The sequence below is a fragment of the Rana temporaria genome, chromosome 2 (genome assembly GCF_905171775.1).
Source record: "Rana temporaria chromosome 2, aRanTem1.1, whole genome shotgun sequence".
Taxonomy (NCBI): Eukaryota; Metazoa; Chordata; class Amphibia; order Anura; family Ranidae; genus Rana; species Rana temporaria.
The window spans coordinates 432,999,625-433,019,606 of NC_053490.1; the positions used below are offsets into that span (position 1 = coordinate 432,999,625).

The 19,982-nt window shown below is 47.7% G+C and overlaps 1 protein-coding gene across 1 annotated transcript in view; it reads right to left on the reverse strand.

Annotated features, from left to right (window-relative positions):
• Window positions 1-328: 328 nt before the first annotated feature.
• The window catches only part of LOC120927566 (inactive peptidyl-prolyl cis-trans isomerase FKBP6-like), a 179,954-nt gene continuing 160,300 nt past the window's right edge, over window positions 329-19,982 (reverse strand). Inside the window, exon 7 of the mRNA XM_040338332.1 lies at window positions 329-1,408. Within this exon, the coding sequence (XP_040194266.1) occupies window positions 1,330-1,408 (79 nt within the window). The 3' untranslated portion in view covers window positions 329-1,329. The remainder of the gene's footprint in view (window positions 1,409-19,982) is intronic.

Sequence of the window (19,982 nt, forward strand, 5' to 3'; positions counted from 1 at the left end):
AGTGCGCATAACACAGATAAAACAAACCCAACTGACAATTAGTGTACTGAAACATGTGATAAACACTTATTTGTGGAGTGCTGAAAAAAGGCAGGGATGTTTCTGTTATATGGACACACATTGAGGGCCAATATAAAATTAAAGGGCATGTTCAAATGTACATGCCAAACACACACGCAAAAACAAGTGCACACATGTGAATGGGTCCCGAAGGTACTATGCACTCCAAGTTGAAGCAATTGGGAATTTCTTTATTTGTGTTTACCATAGTCTGTAGGAGATATTTAGTATCAAAATCTGAAACAAAAGACTCACCAAGCACACAATATATTCATAAATGCCTAACAGATGCAACGTTTATTATTCTTTGCAAAAATCAATTTTAAACAAAATATTTGAAATTGACAAAATGGTTTGCAGTTTCTGCTTTTTCAGACAAGAATGTCAAGGAGACAGAACTACTAAACAAAAAACATTTTAAGTGGACCAAACAAACATGCCTGTACATATTGCTCTCGGGCATACTGAAAAGTCATGTCGACCAAATTAGCCAGTCAGAATTTATCTTTTACTAGCCTGACTGCAGTACACTAAAATTTACTGATGTGTGCCACTTCACCTAAAGACTGTTTCACATAAAGAATTCTCTGTAAATTGCTCTTTGAATAAGTCTATTATGTGTCACTGGGAAAAATGTAGGAAGTCATCAATTATAGGATATGCATACCAATAGATGGTATATTTCTAAAGACATCTGAAAATAGAGTTACATTTAGTGTTATTGATCACCGAACTCAACGAAGGAGCATGGAGAAAAACAATTGCCCCAACATGTACTTATTAGGTAAAGCTCTCATGTAAGAGGCATACGTCGTGAAATCATGGAATTTTTAGAGGATGACGATAAAAAGAAGAAAACAAAAAAAAAAAAAAAACATAACTTGAATATAACCATCTTTCAAGACATAAAAAATGTTAAGTCACCTATACACTCTACTTTAGAAAAGAGTGGAAATAAAAAAATACTAAAATTTACAAAAAACTACACCAATCGTAGTAGAAAAGGTAACATGAGGACTGCAACATCCACTCTCTGCTCTCTTATTGTTATGACACAATACACAACATTATATATACCTTGAAATTTAGGTATTAATGCAAGGTAACAAGAACACTGTTGTCTTAAGAAAAAACTATGAACATATACTGTCCCCTTAAAGTTGTCAAGTCTTTGTAACTTGACAGGTGAACTCCAAAGAAGCAAGGCGCAGAGAAGCAAACGACTGTACTGCTTGATCTTACTTGATGATGACCTTCAGCATTATAACATTATGCAGTTTTGGATGACTTTGGGGCAAACATACGAAGACAGAGTGCTCTCTGTTGATCCATGTATTCCCTGTAACAACTGAAGGAGAGAAAGTATAGCATGAGAGAGGAGCAACAGCAATGAAAATGTTATTACAGAAAATTGTGAAAACTTTTTTATTCACCCACAAAAAATAAAAATACAAATTTACTTAACCACTTAAGGACCGGACCAATATGTTGCTAAATGACCCAAGGGTTTTTTACAATTCGGCACTGCGTCGCTTTAACAGACGATTGCGCGGTCGTGCGACGTGGCTCCCAAACAAAATTGGCGTTGTTTTTTTCCCACAAATAGAGCTTTCTTTTGGTGGTATTTGATCACCTCTGCGGTTTTTATTTTTTGCGCTATAAACAAAAATAGAGCGACAATTTTGAAAAAAATGCAATATTTTTTACTTTTTGCTATAATAAATATCCCCCAAAAACATATATAATTTAATTTTTTTTCCTCAGTTTAGGCCGATACGTATTCTTCTACCTATTTTTGGTAAAAAAAAAAAAAAATTGCAATAAGCTTTTATCGATTGGTTTGCGCAAAATTTATAGCGTTTACAAAATAGGGGATAGTTTTATTATTTTTTTTTTTTTTTTACTACTAATGGCGGACACTTCGGACAATTTTGACACATTTTTGGGACCATTGTCATTTTCACAGCAAAAAATGCATTTAAATTGCATTGTTTATTGTGAAAATGACAGTTGCCGATTCGGAGTTAACCACAGGGGGCGCTGTAGGAGTTAGGGTTCACCTAGTGTGTGTTTTCAACTGTAGGGGGGTGTGGCTGTAGGACTGACGTCATCGATCGAGTCTCCCTATAAAAGGGATCACTCGATCGATGCAGCCGCCACAGTGAAGCACGGGGAAGCCGTGTTTACATACGGCTCTCCCCGTTCTTCATCTCCGGGGAGCGACTATAAACGAATAGCCACGCCGTCGTCCCGGATCGCTCCCCGCGGGTATCCGACCACCGCATGTAGCGGGGGGGGGGGGGGGGGCCCGATCCTGTGAGGATCCGTATATGTCTTATCCACTTGCTCAGCGGGGATCGCTCCGTTGATCCCCGCTGAGCCGGCAGATGACAGGGCGGTTCCCGCACACTGTGCAGGGACCGCCCTGTCAGAGCTCTCCCCTATGGGGGGGGATCGGATGAACACGGACCGTCTGTCCGTGTTCACACGATCAGCTCTGCAGACGGATGGAAAAATAGGATTTTCCTCAGTTTGCAGAATCAGAGCATTGCGGACACCGATGAGATCGGGTGTCAGCGGATGTGCTATCTCACAAGGATTAATGTATTTCCCTTTTTCTTCCGTAAATGGATGGATGAAAAAGCGGACATACGGTCTGCATGTGTGAAAGGGGCCTTAGGCAGAAAGAATGGGTGAGGACGCAACACCACCTTGTCCTTATGAATAATTAAGTATAGCTCTTTACAGGAAAAAGCAGCCAATTCTGATACGCTTCTTGCAGGGGTTTCCACAATTAAGAACACCAATTTCCTTGTCAAAAGAAGCAAAAGAACATTCTGCATCGGATCAAAAGGCTGTCTCTGTAAAACGGACAGAACCAAATTCAAATCCCATGGGCACAAGGGTGACCTAATTGGCGGCACTATACACGTTACCCCTTGTATAAAAGGCCCGGATAAAAGAATTCGAAGCAAGCGGCCTTTGAAAAAGCACTGACAAGGCCGAAACCTGACCCTTGATAGTGTTCAAGGCCAGCTTAATTTCTACCCCCAACTGAATTCTACCTATGACATACTTCCGAGGATGCCATCTTTTGGTTCGACACCAAGAAACATAGGCTTTCCAGACCCTATAATAAATGGTCCTGAAGACTAGCTTCATTGCATTAATCAAGAAAGTCACTACTGAACCTGAAAGCCCCTGACTCTTTAAAACGTGTGTTTTTGTAAGGCAGGATGGAACACCGAGAGCAGGTCCAGTCAAAAGGAAGAGTCCAATGATTCCCTACTGCCATCTTTACGATCTGTGCATACCAGGATCTTCTGGGCCATGCCGGGGCAACTAGAATTACCAACTTCCGTTCCTCTTTGATTCTGTGAAGAAGCGCGGTAGTAGCTGGACTCTGGGAACCTATAAATCGGTAAAAAACCGATTGCACTGGGTCACCAACGCATCTGTCCCGTATGCGAGTGGATCCCTTGAACTTGACACAAAGCAGGAACAAAAATTGGCTCTGGACAGCCGCACTCTGACTAAGCACTGACTAAGCACTAGCGAAACACGTCAGAAGTCGGGTTTTATTTTATTTTGCTGTGACTTGAAGTGCTGTCCTCCTTTTAATGAAGGCTACAATTTGTTCAGAGTGCGGCTGTCCAGAGACAATTTTTGTTCCTGCTTTGCTAAGTGCATTGCCTGCATCTGAGTTGTCGGCAGCGGAGGATATTCATCTGGGTTCCCACCTGGAGAGGCTACTCCCTTTTTTCCCAGATCTATGTCCGGGGTACCCCATTTTTGGCATATGGCGGGGTGTAGAGCCCATTTACCCCGGAGAAATTTGTTGACGGCTCAAAAGATCCGCCAGCCAATTCTCCACCCCTGGAATGAAGACTGCAGATAGACAAGGTGCATGCTCCTCTGCCCGGGCTACAATATGATTCACTTCCTTCTGAGCTGCCCGGCTTCTGGTGCCCCCTTGGCTATTGATATAGGCCACAGCTGTGGCATTGTCGGACTGTATCCTAACAGGACATCCCAGCAACCTGAATGTCCAGGCTATTAGGGCCAGACATGCCGCCCGAATCTCTAGGATGTTGATGGGCAGAGTCAACCACCAATTGAGAATCTGGCACACCCTTATGCAGCGTGCACACGACCGTTATAAAGTTGGAAAAACGACGAGAAAAAATCGTCCAGAAAAATGCTCTGGCGCATATACACGACCGTTTTTCACGACCAATTAAAAAAACAGTCGTGTGTACGCGGTATAAGGGTCAGACACATGGGGTAATCCAAGGTATGAGTCTCCTTGTTCCAGGCGGACAGAATGCTGTTCTGTAACGAATGAATGAAACTGGGCATAGAGAACCGATTTGAACAATGCTACCATTTTCCCTAGCAACCTCATGCAAAAACGAATGGAAGGACCCTTCCTTGTCCTGACCACCTCTCTTATAGCGTTGACCTTTGTCTGAGGCAAAAAACACTGTTCTTTGAGCGGTGTCTATAATCAGACCAAGATAAGCCAGCCTACGTATCGGACACAGGAATGATTTTTCTAGGTTGAGAATCCAACTCGGATGCTCCAGGTACTTGACCGTGCTGGACACACCCTGGTTTAACCGAGATACTGGCTGGTCTACCAGCAGCAGGTCGTTCAGGTATGCCATTATCGCTATACCATGGCCCCTTAGTCTTGCTAGAACCGGGGCCAGAACTTAAATATAGAACAGGAACATAACCCACAAGTCAAGAATATAAGCAGCCGTGTCAGTCCATGGATGAAAGAGAAAATTAATGCCCCATCGTTTGTGTCAGTGGTAGCAATTGTGCCCCATCATTGGTGGCATTGGGAGGAATGGTGTTCCAGCACTGGTGTCATTGGGCCCCATTGTTGGTGTCATTGGGAGGAATTGTGCCCCATCATTGGGAGGAATTGTGTTCTAGAATTGGTGTAATTGGGAGGAATTGTGTGCCATCATTGGGAGGAACTGTGCCCCTTCATTATGCCCCACTGTTGGAATTATTGGATGAAATAGTGCCCCAAGGGCTGGATAAAAGCAAGCAATGGGCCACATCTGTTCCCCCAGGCCACTGTTTGGAGACCACTAAACTCACAGCAAGAGGTTCTGGGTTTGGGAAAACCCAGGAGGGCAGGAGAAGGTCTGTTAATCTGTGTGATGGCACAGGACAGAAAAGAGGGAGCAGCTGAATGTGCCTGAGGCAAGGGATTAACATGTTCCTAGAGAGCTTGTGGGTTGACGGAGTCAAGCTTAGTGGGCCTGGTTAAGACAGAAGCAGATGAAGAAAACCATCACAATTTTAAGTGTTATGCCGCGTACAGACGGTCATTTTTTGTGATGAAAAAAAATGACGTTTTATGTGATTAAAAAAAACCGACATTTTTGAAACTTCATTTTCAAAAACGATGTAGCATACACACTATCTTTTTTCACAATGCTCTAGCAAAGCGAGGTTACGTTTCACCACTTTTTTCCATTGAAGCTCGCTTCATAACTAGCTTCTGGGCATGCGCGGGTTGAAAAACGTAATTTTAAACGACGTTTTTTGCTACACACGGTCAATTTCTGTGAAGTAAAAAATGACGTTTTGAAAAACGACACAAAAAATTCAAGCATGTTCGAATTTTTTTTGGTCGTTTTTTTTAAGACATAAACAACGTTTTTGCCCACACATGATCATTTTAAATGACGTTTTTTAAAATGTCGTTTTTTTTCATCACAAAAAACGACCGTCTGTATGCGGCATAAGGATTCAGACATCTATCCAACATGCTCTTTTAGGAAGATCTAACCCAGTGGTGCAGAGAGAATTTGTAAAGGGCCCTAACTCGCTCCGTTACGGTTTGACTGATAAAAAAAAAAAAATCACAACCAACAGAAGACAAGCACAGAACCTGCCAGAAAACAATAGGAATTTTGACCAACCTATAAATTCCTCATGTTGATATACAGTACACAGGATCTATAGTCATACACCATGGGTTATATGTCGCTATCCTGGGGTAGTTGGACACTGGCAACACCCTTTGCTGGAAACACCCTCCAGCGCACGCTCATAAACCTACCCACCCAGTAAGAGCAATAAGGAAAGGGAAGGACCTGTGCTCTGTACGGTTCTAGAATTTTCAGGGAAAATCCCCATCTTAAGAATACAGGATTTGTAGAGGATCTGTACAGGATCTCGGAGTCATCTTCGACACCTACATGACAATGGATGCACAAATAGGGTCAGTAGTGGAGACTCACTCCCTTTATCCCCAAAAAAGACATAGCAGTCGTAGTGGGGACACTTATCAACTACAGACTTGACTATGCAAATGCCCTCTATCTTGGACTCCCAAAATACCAAATCACTCGTCTGCAAGTCGTTCAAAATACGGCCGCTCGACTTGTGACTGGGAAAAAAACATGGGAATCAATCTCACCTTCGTTGAGATCCCTTCGTTGGTTGCCCGTAAAAGACAGAATCACTTTCAAAGCACTCTGTCAAACGCATAAGTGTATTCTGAGAAATGCCCCCCAATATCTATGCAAGAAACTAAAATCTCACAACACCAATTGCATTCTGCAATCCACCAACCAAAATCTACTCCAGATACCCAAAGCCAGATACAAGTCCAAAGGAGAACGAAGATTTGCGGTCCAAGGACCCAGACTATGGAACGCTCTACCAACCACCATCCGATTGGAGGTAAACCACCTGGCCTTCAGGAGAAAGATCAAGACCCATCTCTTCTGAGGCCCCAGGAAAGGATACCAAGCGCTCAGAGGCGATTCAGTTTGCATGTGTTGCGCTATAAGTTACTCACTCACTGTAGTCATTGGGATGTCCCCAATCAATAACCTGAGAGATGAGCAACAAATTTAACAAACAATTTAACAAACAACTGCAAAGATGCCCACAAGAAAACAAAGGTCAACAGACTCAAAACACTATTCATATGACAGATTGAAGTACATTGTGGTCGAAGCCAACATCAGTAGAGACCTGAAAATTCACCTGGTAAAACTTTGAGAGGGTATGGACCGAAAACCTGGTGGTGGCTCCTGTGAAACAGATGCCTGACACTGAAAGAGCCAAGAAACACCAACAGATCCGGAGCAGTGGGCCCTGATAGAGAAGGTGTGAATGACAGAATCAGTAATGCCCCTGTTTTTTAGAACCTAGAATTCAATAGCAATGCTGTTAAAGCCAACAAATGAGAAGCATGGTAGAATAGAGAGCCTTGTGATCGTTTTGAAGAAGTCAAGGCTTGCCGATCAGGAGTCTGAGTATGTCTGTGTAGGACGTTCTCTTGGGCCAGTTTGGGACGATAAGGATCACTGGAATGTGTGTGTCCTCTGTTGAAGCCAGTGGTGCAACAGATCACCATTGATCCGAACGGGTCACCCCCTTCGGATCGGCACACACTGTGATCCGCGCATCGGCCTGGCTCCGGAGCCGTGGCCATAACATTAGGAAAGGCCGCGGCTTCGGCCTAGCTCTGGAGCCGCGGCCATCTTGGTACACCCGGCGGCAGCCCTCCTTTCCGTTTACACCCACAGAGGAGGAGCCCGGACTCGTGGGACACACACACCGCTGGAAGTCATACTACTGGGGGGGGGGGGGTGTCTGTACTACCTGGGGGGGGGGTGTCTGTACTACCTGGGGGGGGGGGGTGTCTGCACTACCTGGGGGGGGTGTCTGCACTACCTGGGGGGGGGTGTGTCTGCACTACCTGGGGGGGGGGTGTCTGCACTACCTGGGGGGGGGGGTGTCTGCACTACCTGGGGGGGGGGGGTCTGTACCAAGGGGGTTCTTTAATGCACCGGGTGACACCGACCCTAGTGACGCCACTGCAGTGGGGGAGATGTGAAAATTACAGTGGGGGGGGGGGGTGTGGATATTGCAGTGGGGGGGGGGGGGAGATGTGGATATTAGTGGGGAGATGTGGATATTTCAGTGGGGGGGTGGGGGGTATGTGGATTTTACTGTGGGGCGGGGGATATTACAGTGGGGGAGAGATGTGGATATTACAGTGGGGGAGAATTTTTTTTTTTAACGATCCGAAAAATGATCCGATCCGTCACTCTGATCCGAGGAACGATCCGAACCGTGAGTTTTTTGATCCGTTGCACCCCTAGTTGAAGCCATCAATCCATATTCCTGCTGGCCACATGGAATAACACACCACATTCCTATTTATAACCTCTACAAAAAAATGTTTTTGATACTGGGACAGGGAACTATACATATTGATCTTCACATTAGAACACTTTTCATTTTTATTTTTAAATCAACTAAAAATTATTAGATCCCCATTAAAAAGTAAAATTCTTTTTTTCTTTATAAAAGGGTATTTATAAGGCCACTATAATTCAACATATAATTACAACAAATATAAATTGTAAAAACAAATGCTCAAATATACAATCTTTCACCAGGGAACACCATGTGATGAGCATGCAAGATACTACTGATAAAGAAAACAAATCTTTCAGATATACATAAAATACGCTGAAGGGTGTGGCTTTTGTCTGGAACGCACCATATGATCAGCGTGTGGAAAACGTACTTGTTAATGTGGATATAGCAATTTTTAATTGATTCAAAAATAAATACAAAAAGTTTTAGGATGCGAAGATAAATATGCATGGTTCATTTATTAGATTTAGCGCCTTAGAAGTTCCAATATCAAAATCGAAGATTTTTGCCTGGCTGGACAGAAGTGGTAGACGAACAAGAGGAGGGTTCCGTTTGTCCCACATTATGAGAATGCTGAGCTACAGGAGTCTGGGTGGAGCGGAGTGAAGGAAACCATCTCAAAAAGGGGGCCACTATGAGGTCCAGAACCCTCATGCAAAGCAAGCCCAGAGATAAATGGCTTTGAGAATGTCAGGTTTCTGTTGTAGTAAGCCCTCTTAGAATGTCAACCCAGGGTTTCCCAGGGCATGAAGCCCGAGCCTGCTTCTTCATCAGGGCCCCAGATGGTTCGGATGGACTTGCAGCAAGCTGGAAACAGGTCGTCTCCACCTTGATTCAGCAGTGGGCAGCAGAGAGGATGACAGAACTCTTACAGATTTTGCACCCCTCTGTGCAACCGCAGCACCCCCTCGTTTCTGCCTCCCCTGGTCTTGGCAAACTCTGGGAGGTGACGCCAGCCCTCCTCCAGACCCTGCAAATTTTGCTTTCCAGCTCCACCCCCAGCTCAGGTAAGGGGAGTGCTCTTTGATATAACAGCGGGTGGGGGGTTCAACTTCTGATCGTGTGGGGGGCTCTTGACATCTGCTTAGAATGAGAATAAATCAATTCTATGCCAGTTGAAATGGAGATTTGCACACGGCTGGCATAATATATTATTAATACCAGCCAGTAATAATCAAATGCAGAGGCAATTATTTAATATGATAAAGAGTAGATACATTTATATTATCTTACAGATACAACCAGCCTTTTGAGGGCAACCATAACGCTGATTCGGCCTGTATTGAATATGAGTTTGACACCCCTGCTTTAAATTTTGAAAGAAAAGACTGTGGCTGAAGAGTCTTTCAGCATTAGCATCAGCATCAGGAAGTTAGGCATTGCATTACATGGATGCCCCGAGATCTTCCCAGGAGCAGTACAAGAGTCTTTGTGAATACTCTTGGTGCAAAAGAGGAGCAATATTTGCTGTCACGCAGCTATCTGTTCAGGGTTTTTTAAGTCCTAAATGTGGTATATGCCTCAGTTCAGTTTTGGGATCATGAAAAGGTTAGAGGAAATTAAAGATTAGACCCAAAAGTCTGGGATTTCTCTGATCCAGAATCTCACAAAGTCCAACAGTTGCCAAGCCTGGAGACACACACACACACACACACACACACACACAAGAGTGAGGATGCCCCTTCATTTTGAAGAGGGCTTCTGGGCAGGCTTGGAGGATTTTTTAGGGCTCAAGGTTTTGGGATGATGAGATGGACTCTTACTTTTAAAACGACGCCTCTGGGAATAGCAGAAGGACCCCTTTCAGTGAGAAGAGGCAACAGCCATAGTAGTAGCTTTAGGCTGCGTTTTTTGTTTTTGTGGTAGAAGTACTTACCTCCCAGTAACTTTCTAGATAAAGGAAAACCAAGCCAAAAAAATAAAAATAAAATAAACCTTAGCTATACTTGCCAGTAACGGTATTTTTACGAGTCTTTCAGCACAGCCCCTGGAGAGAGCACAGCTCCACCCACTTTCCAGGAAACACTGCAGTAATTTCTTTAAAGCCTGGCCACTGCCACCATGGCCTCAGTCGTTATTGATCACCTCCAGCCAGGCTGAAATTATATAATCAGAACATAGAAATAACACCATATTAACATTCATAAACAAGGGAGGGTCATCGGTGCTGTCCTGAAAGTCATAGAAATACCATTACCGGTAAGTCTAAGGTTTTCTCACCTTGTCTTTCAGGACAGCACTTGGAGATAAGCGCATACTTACTCTTAGGGTGGGACCGCCGCCTGCAGGACCTTTCTGCCAAACGATTGCTCTGCTGCCAAGAGCAGGTCCATCCTATAGTGATGAGTGAAGATGGAAAAACTCATCCATGTGGCCGCCTTGCAGATTCGCCCTAGTAAAGCTCTAGCTCATTCCGCCCAAGACGTTGCTACAGCCTGTGTTGAAGGTACCACTATCCCTGCAGCCCTATAGGCGGCTTTGTGAATAGCCATCTGAAGCAAACTTCCAATCATGCTTTTAGAAGCTTCGTAACCCTTACACGCCACCGAAAACAAAAAACAGAGAATTGGACTTTCTAAACTCTTACCTTCAGATAGTGTAGAACGCATCTCTTTACGTCCAGATTAGGATATGCTCTCTCTTTATGGCATGTTGGAATCTGACAGAACGTTGGCAGAACTATTTCTTGGGATCTGTGAAAAACTAACGCGACCTTCAGCAAAAACCCTGGGTCTGTCCTCAGCACTACCCCGTCTGGAAAAACGATCAAAAAAGGCTCAATGATAGATAATGCCTGTAGTTCGCTGACTCTTCTAGCTGAGGTGACTGCTACCAACAGTGTTCGTTTTAATGACCAATATTTAATTGTGGCTTCTTCTGGTGGTTCAAAAGGTCTTCTAGTCAGACCCTGCAAAACTACTGAAAATTCCATTTGGGGAAAAACTTAAATGGTACTGGCCTAGCCCTAGCTAGTGCCTTAAAAAACCTGATGATCAAAGGGTCTTGCGATAACCTTCCCCCTAAAAAAACTGACAGCGCAGCTACCTGAACTTTTTAAAAGGTACTGGCTGCCAAACCCTTCTCCATTCTGCCATGAAGAAATTCAAAAACAGAAATGTCCTCCTGTGGAGAGCAACTTTTTGACACACATAAAGCATTTCCACATTTTAAAATAAATGGTCCTTGTGACCTTCTTCCTGATATTTAGCAGGGTACAAACTAAACCTTCGGACAAGCCCTTTCTCCTCAGGATTTGCTCCTCAGAATGACACAGGAGGCCCTGAAATGTCAGGAGTTATTGACAGTTATTTTGTATTTCTTCCATCGCACCAACTGTTGTCACCATCTCACCAAGCTGCTTGCCGATGGTCTTGTAGCCCATTCCAACCTTGTGTAGGTGTACAATATTGTCCATGACATCCTTGAACAGCTCTTTGGTCTTGGCCATTGGGGGGAGATTGCTTCTCTTGACAGGTGTCTTTTATACAGGCAACAAGCTGAGATTAAAGAGTACTTCCTTTAGGAGAGCACTCCTAATTTCAGTTTGTTATCTGTATAGAAGACTTCTGGGAGCCATAAAATAGGATTTTTGTACTCACCGTAAAAACCATTTCTCTGAGTTCATGGACGGACACAGCAGCATTGACCTTAGGGTTATATATCCTTCCTTTCAGGAGAGACTAGGCAGAAAAAACAGCACTTCAAGTGTTAAAAACACTTCTCAGTATAGCACCTCCCAGGGGGCAGGTCCCCCGGGTACATCCCACTCTGCATCATGCAGCCCCAGTTCGTAAACAAGCAGTACAAACAAAGGAGGGGAGGGTGCTGTGTCCGTCCATGAACTCCGAGAAATGGATTTTACGGTGAGTACAAAAATCCTATTTTCTCTTCCGTTCATGGACGGACACAGCAGCATTGACCTTAGGGACGTCCCCAAAGGGTAAATCCACCAAGGCCTTCTTTGAGGACTAGTCCGTAGACCAGCACTTCAGCCACACAAGGCGGCGCAGTACCACCGCATAGGCGGAAGCCCTGGGAAGCAAGAGCGTAACCAGGACCGACTCAGACAAATTTTAGACCCAGAACTAATTGTTCAGCCATGTCCTTGCAGGTCTCGGAAGCCTCCAGCTCCTGCAGCAAAAACGTTGCCCGTACAGTCAGAGTCCGTGACACCAGAGCCCCGGCCAAAACCGGTCTCACAGCCGAACCCCCTACCGTGAAGATGGAGCGGGCCACAGCCTCCATTCTCCCATCCGCGGGGTCCTCAAAGGCAGGAGCTCCATCCACATGGTGGTTAGCTCAACCTGGACACGGGAGGGTCCACGAACGGAGGAGAGACACACTTTACTAAAAAGGTCCTCCACAAAGGGATAACGGGTCGCAATGCAAAAACTGTCTGCGACGTATCCCATTCCTTGTAGAACTGTCCCAAAAAAGGAACACAAGGAAAACATTGTCATTGCGTGGCGGTTTACGGGACCCAAATAGGACTGGCACAGCAGGTGCCCCCGCCCCATCCTCAAGTACTGAGTATCACGCCTGCAGAAAAAATAGCTCCAACAATTCCAATCAGTAAGCGACCCTGAATCAGAGTCGCTCTCACTGTGCGCGTGGGTTAAGCCCGCATCATCTGACAATACAAAGTGTCAGAGATATCCCCAGAAGCAGGCCAGGGAGGGGGGCGCTAATATACCCCCCATCCGGCCACCAGTCGCTTCAAACCTGGCTAGAAAAAACGCCACCGACATTGCCATAGCAGATGTGGCAGGGGGAGGGGCAGCAAGGGTTAACTCAGGCGTTCAGGGGAAGAAGTACCTGTCCAGGCTCCATAATGCCCCCCCACTGTGTCACCTAACTGCAAAGCAGAAATACCCACGGTCAACACCCGGCCGTTACAGAGTATGGGGGCCCCCAGGGAAACTTACCACCTCACCCGGTGCAGCGCGGTCTGAGAGGAGCCTAAGTTGTGCTGAGAAGCCGGCTGCGCTGCGTCTGTCCCTCAGGCAGATTCGCGGTCATTTCTGCAGCGCTAAAGCGGCCACACGAGGCCAAACGAAATTTCAAGATGGCCGCCGAATGTGTAAAAAACAGCACAGGACCACAAGAACATGGCCGCCGAGCTACATAAAGCAGGACTCCGGCAAAATGGCGGCCATTGCGCATTTAAAAAGACAGTGACACAGCATAACAGCACAGCACAAAATTCACACCACAGCCACAAAAAGGCCCTGCAGTGAACACACACAGGCCCTGCTACGCACACAGGTCTAGGTGTACCAGAGACCCCAGAAAAATCCCCCCTCACAGCCGCTACCCAAATGGGAAAGGAGGGAGAGGAAATAAGGGAGAGAGGAAAGCAGGGCAAGCCCTCAGTCGACCTCCCAGGGGAAAATTCCAGCCAGACCACTTACCTGAGTAAGGGGCCACTACTTACCCGTCCTGCGACCACCGGCTGGAGGTATCCCAGACAGATCCAACGTCCGCTAAACGGCATGGCTGTCGGCCAGACACACTGACAAAGCCATAAAAGACTGGTCATATGTGTGCCCTAGAACAAGATGTTCCCCGGCCGCCCCTGGAGCAACGGGGCCTGTCGTGGACATCCCAAAGCTGAGCTAAGGGCCGGCACACGCTCGATGGCCGAACATGGGGGGACTACAAGAGTCAAGACCCAGTCGGCTGTTGATAGAAGAATCACAGGACTCAAAATGCAGGAACAAAATAATAAAAAGCGAGAAAAGTTGCAAGGAAAAAATCAGGACTGGACTCCAGAAGTGCCTGACCTCTCCTGTCGTTAGGCAGGAAAAAAACTGAGGCTGCTAGAGCAGGGTGTGGGTTATACCCGGGGGGCCACGCCCCCTGGGAGGAGCTGCATTGAGGAATGTGTTAACACTTAAAGTGCTTTTTTTCTGCCTAAACTCTCCTAAAGGAAGCGGATATAACCCTACTGTCAAAGGATGCTGTGTCCGTCCATGAACGGAAGAGAAAACACCACAGCAAACCAAGCTTCACCCCAAACTAGAGTTCAACGGAGGAACTTCAACCTTAAACAGCCGCCTGTAAAACCTTGCGGCATCCGAAGATGCACTCACATCCACCTTGTAAAACTTTGAGAAGGTGTGGATTGACGACCAGGTTGCTGCCTTACACTCCTGTAAAACAGACGCTTTATGGCGGAAAGCCCAAGAGGCACCAATCGCCCTGGTCGAATGCGCCGTAACCTGAAAGGGAGGCAGCCGCCCCTTTAGGGCATAGGCCTCGAGCACAACCTGTCTGATCCAACTAGAAATGGTGGCCGACGAGACCACCAGACCTTTCTTAGGACCAGTCACCGTCACGAACAGTGAGTCCGACTTCCAAAACGGAGCCGTAGCAGACAAGTACACCCGTAGGGCCCGAACCACGTCCAAGGAATGCAAAGTGGCCTCCTTTGGATTTTTCAGCCGAGGACATAAGGATGGCAAAACAATGTCCTCATTAATATGAAAAGCCGAAACAACCTTTGGAAGGAATGATGGCTGCGGCCGCAGCACCACCTTATCCTCATGGATGACTAAGTAAGGAGCCTTGCAAGACAAGGCCGCCAGTTCAGAAACCTGTCTGACCGAAGTAATTGCCACCAGAAAAACCACCTTCTGAGACAAAGTCAGTAAAGGAATCTTCCGAATGTCCTTAAACAAAGCTTCTTGAAGCACCAAAATAACTAAATTCAAGTCCCATGGAGGCAGTGGAGGACTCACAGGAGGGGCCACATGCCGAACCCCCTGCACAAACGTATGCACCAAGGAGTGCGCCGCCAAGGGTCGCTGAAAGTAAACAGCTAGAGCCGAGATCTGACTCTTAACCGTACTTAAGGCGAGAGCCTGATCCACTCCACGCTGTAAAAACAGCAGAATCCGGGATATCACGTATGTACGGGGGTGCCACTTCATCTCTTCACACAGAGATGTAGGCCTTCCATGTAGGATGGTAAATCTTTCGTGAAGTAGACTTCCGTGCTCGTAGCATGGTAGAGATCACAGAGCCCAACAGACCTCAGTCCTTCAGCACCTGGCTCTCAACAGCCACCCCGTCAAAGCCAGCGACTGTAAAGCAGGGTGAAAGATGGGACCTTGCGACAGAAGGTCTTCTCTCAATCTGGGGCGATCAGGATTATTGGTATTCCCGCGGCTTCCACCCTGCGCAGCAGGCGAGGAAGAAGCTGAAGGGGAGGAAAAGCGTATATTAGGCGATAGCGACCCCAAGGCACCACCAGCGCGTCTGACGCGTCCGCCCACGGGTCCTTCGACCTGGTCACAAATCGTGACACCTTCCGACTGAGACGAGACGCTAGAAGGTCCACGTCTGGAGTGCCCCATTTTTGGCACAGACTCTGAAACACCCAGAACCCTCATGCAAAAGCGAAGCTACGCCCATCTCTGGGTCGTCAACCGCTGCACTGCAGATTGCAGAGTCTGCAGCTTTTCCGCTGGGAGAAAAACTCGCCTACGAGGAATCCAGGACCAAGCCTAGATATTCCAGCCGCTGAGATGGTACCAGCACTGACTTCTGGATATTCAGCAGCCAACCGAATTCTTGGAGGGTCCGACAGGCAATAGACACGTCCTCTTCTAATTCTGAGCTTGAGAAAGCTCTCAGAAGAAGGTCGTCCAGGTGTCCCACGTTAGCGATCCCGCGCTGCCGCAGCAGGGCCAGGATCGGGGCGAGCACCTTGGTGAAAACCCGTGGTGCCGAAGCCAGGCCGAACGGGAGGGCCACAAATTGAAAATGGTCCTCCCCGACCGCAAAACACAGAAACCTCTGGTGTTTCCTGCATATTGGGATATGCAGGTACGCATCCTTGATATCCAAGGATGCTAGGAAATCCCCCTGATGGAGCGCTGCCATTACTGAGCGAATCGACTCCATCCTGAATTTTTGCACTTTGACAAAGCAATTGAGGGCCATGAGGTCCAGGACTAGACGAACCCCATCCTTCTTGGGGACTACAAACAGATTGGAGTAAAACCCCTGAAACCGTTCCGTTGAGGGAACCGGTACAACCACCCCCCTGCCCAGCAGATCCTGGACAGCTCCTGACAGGTCCTTCAGGCGATCCGGAGAAAGCCGGAGGTTGGAGGGAAAAAATCTGTTTGGTGGACAAGAGAGAAACTCTAAGGCCCCGTACACACGACCGAGTTTCTCGGCAGAATTCAGCCAGAAACTCGGTCGGAGCTGGATTCTGCCGAGAAACTCGGTCGTGTGTACACTTTTCAGCGAGGAAGCCGACGAGGAACTCGTCGGGCCGAAAAGAGAACATGTTCTCTATTTCCTCGTTTTTCAATGAGGAAAGTCGGCCCGCCGAGATCTCGGCGGCTTCCACACTGAACTCGACGAGGAACTCGATGTGTTTGGCACGTCGAGTTCCTTGGACGTGTGTACAGGGCCTATCTTGTACCCCGAGGAAACTACTTCGCAAACCCAAACCCAGGGGCGCTTTTGCCCTTCAGTGGACTTGGCAGTGCACTTGGCAGGCGAAAAAAAAACCGCCTGGGGGCAGTAAATGAGGGCCCTTGCTTACTGCGAGGCTCCTTACCCTTCCCAGATTGCGGGAGCAGAGTGCTCTTACCGCCTGTGGCATCTTTTATGATGTCATCCAGGGACGCCCCAAAAAGCCGTTGACCCTTAAAGGGTAAGTCCACCAGGGACTTCTTAGAGGACTGGTCCGCAGACCAACACTTTAGGCACACATGGCGTAGTACCACCGCGTATGGCGGAGGCCCAGGAGAGCAAGGGGAGCGTATCCAGGGCTGACTCACAGACGAATTTCAGACCTTGCACCAACTGGTCGGCCAGGTCCACACAGCTCAGAAGCATTATGCGCCTCCAGCTCCTGTACCAGGGACTTAGCACGTTCGGTAAGTGTCTGCGACACCAGAGCCCCGTCCAAAACCGGTCTCACTGACAACCCCACCACTGTGAATAAGGAGCGGGCCACAGCCTCAGCTCTCTTATTTGCGGGGTCCTTAAAGGCGGGAGCCCCTTCCACAGGCAGCGTGGTGGCCTTGTTCAGCCTGAACACCGGAGGGTCCACTGACGAAGGACATACCCTTTTGAGGAGGATTTCCTAAAAAAGTGGGTAACGGACCGCAAAGTATTTTGGTACTGCAAAAACTTTTTGCGGCCGATCCCATTCCTTGTATAACAGTTCGTCCAGATACGGAACACAAGGAAACACTTTTGCGGTGCAGGGTGGCTTGCGCAACCCAAAAGGGACGGGCATGTCTGATGCCTCCGCCAAATCCTCCAGTTTTTGAGTTTCCCGCACCGCAGTGATAAGAGCTTCAACAAATTCCTTATCCTGCTTCGACCCTGAAGCAGAGTCATCCTCACTGTCCGCGTGGGCCAAGTCTGCATCATCTGACACGACAGAACCAGGGCCAAATGCAGAAGCAGCACCTGATTCTGCGTCAGAGACATCCCCAGAAGCAGGCTCAGGGAGGGGGCGCATTTTACCCCCCTTCTGGCCACTTGCCGCTTCAATCCTGGCAACAAACGCCTCCAGGACTGCCATCATAGCATCCAACGAGGCCACAGGAGCAGGGGCAGTAAGGGTTAACTCTGGCATGGTTGGGGTAGAAGCCTCTGGTTCAGACTCCATGCTGTCCCACCTAAATATGCCACCCTAGTACTGCAGAAAAAACGTGACCCACTGGCCACCCTCCCGGCTTTCACAGAGAGCAGGGGACCCCCGGGGACTCACCACCCAGAACCAGGCTGTACCACTGTGCAGAGCTGAGTGCTGTCCGTGCTGTGTCGTTCCCTCAGGAAGAAAAAACTGCGGTGTTGGCGCCGTTATTCCAGACACTAGAGGCCAAAACTTTTTCAAGATGGCCGCCGACATGGAGAAAAACAGAATGCGGGCTACAAGAAAATGGCCGCCAACATATAGAACCGCGGCTCCGGCAAAATGGTGGCCGTACACGTGTTAAACACACAGTGAAACACAGCAGACACTGTCACAGCACCATCACAATAAAAACACACAGCACCAGCACAATAAAAAATACAGTGCAGCACAGCCCCCCGGCAGTAGCAGAGCACCCCCTCAGGTGGACCCCCCACCTCACAGCCGCCATCCAGAACGGGGAAGGAGGGAGAGAGGAAAGCAGGGCGGACCCTCAGTCGACCTCCCCAGGAATGCACCAGCCGAAAACACCCTACCGAGGCAAGGGGATACTACTTGCCAATCCTGCGACCACCGGCTGGAGGCATTCCAGACAGACCCAACGTCCGCAGGTAGATATGGCATGGCTTTCGGCCCGGCACACTGTGACACAGCCATAGAGACCGGTCATATGTGTGCCCTGTAGCATATAGCTCACCGGCCGCCCCTGGAGCAACGGGGCATGTCGTGAACGGCCTAGCTAAAGACCGGCACACGCACGATGGCCGAACATGGGGGGACTACAAGGATCAAGATCCAGCCTGTCACCCAGTCGGCAGTTGATAGTAGATCCCAGGATCCAAAAATGCAGGAACAAAATCAAATAAAGCGGAAAAACGCTAAAAATCTCCAGAGCACATGGGCTACAGAAAGGCCATGTCCTCTCCTGACGCTAGGCAGATTAAAATTGAGGCTGGATGTTCCAGAGAGTGGGATGTACCCAGGGGACACGCCCCCTGGGAGGTGCTGTACTGAGAGACGTGTTTTTAACACTTAAAGTGCTGTTTTTTTCTGCCTAGTCTCTCCTAGAAGGAAGGTATATAACCTAAAGTCAATGCTGCTGTGTCCGTCCATGAACGGAAAAGAAATAAACATTTTAAAAAGTGTAAAAAAAATAAATAAATAATACAAGCTAAAGCGCCCCAGTCCCCACATGTTCGCACGCTGACGATAACGTATATATGTACGTCGCGCCAGCATATGTAAAAGATGTTAAAACCACACGTCAGGAATCACTGCAAACGTTAGAGCAAGAGCAATAATTCTAGCCCAGGACCACCTCTGTAACTCTAATCACCGCCCCATAGCCGAATTACGATTACAAGGCAGTTCCTTAACCGTGCCCCGTGGGGCGCGCACACGGATCGCGGTAAAATTCTGCTGAAAGCGGACGTTTACCACATGATCGCTCCGTCCAATGACGGAGTGATCACATGTAAACAAACCGGCGTCATTTGATGACGCCGGTTCCTCCCTCCTCTCTCTGTACCGATCGGTACAGTGTGAGAGGAGAGAGCGGGTGTCAGCAGCGCTGTGGGCTGGATCTGTGACTATTGCAGTCACAAATCCAGCCATTCCTTCAATACCCCCTGCGCAGTACTCTGCAATACCCCCTGCGCAATATACTCTGCAATACCCCCTGCGCAATATACTCTGCAATACCCCCTGCGCAATATACTCTGCAATACCCCCTGCGCAATATACTCTGCAATACCCCCTGCGCAATATACTCTGCAATACCCCCTGCGCAATATACTCTGCAATACCCCCTGCGCAATATACTCTGCAATACCCCCTGCGCAATATACTCTGCAATACCCCCTGCGCAATATACTCTGCAATACCCCCTGCGCAATATACTCTGCAATACCCCCTGCGCAATATACTCTGCAATACCCCCTGCGCAATATACTCTGCAATACCCCCTGCGCAATATACTCTGCAATACCCCCTGCGCAATATACTCTGCAATACCCCCTGCGCAATATACTCTGCAATACCCCCTGCGCAA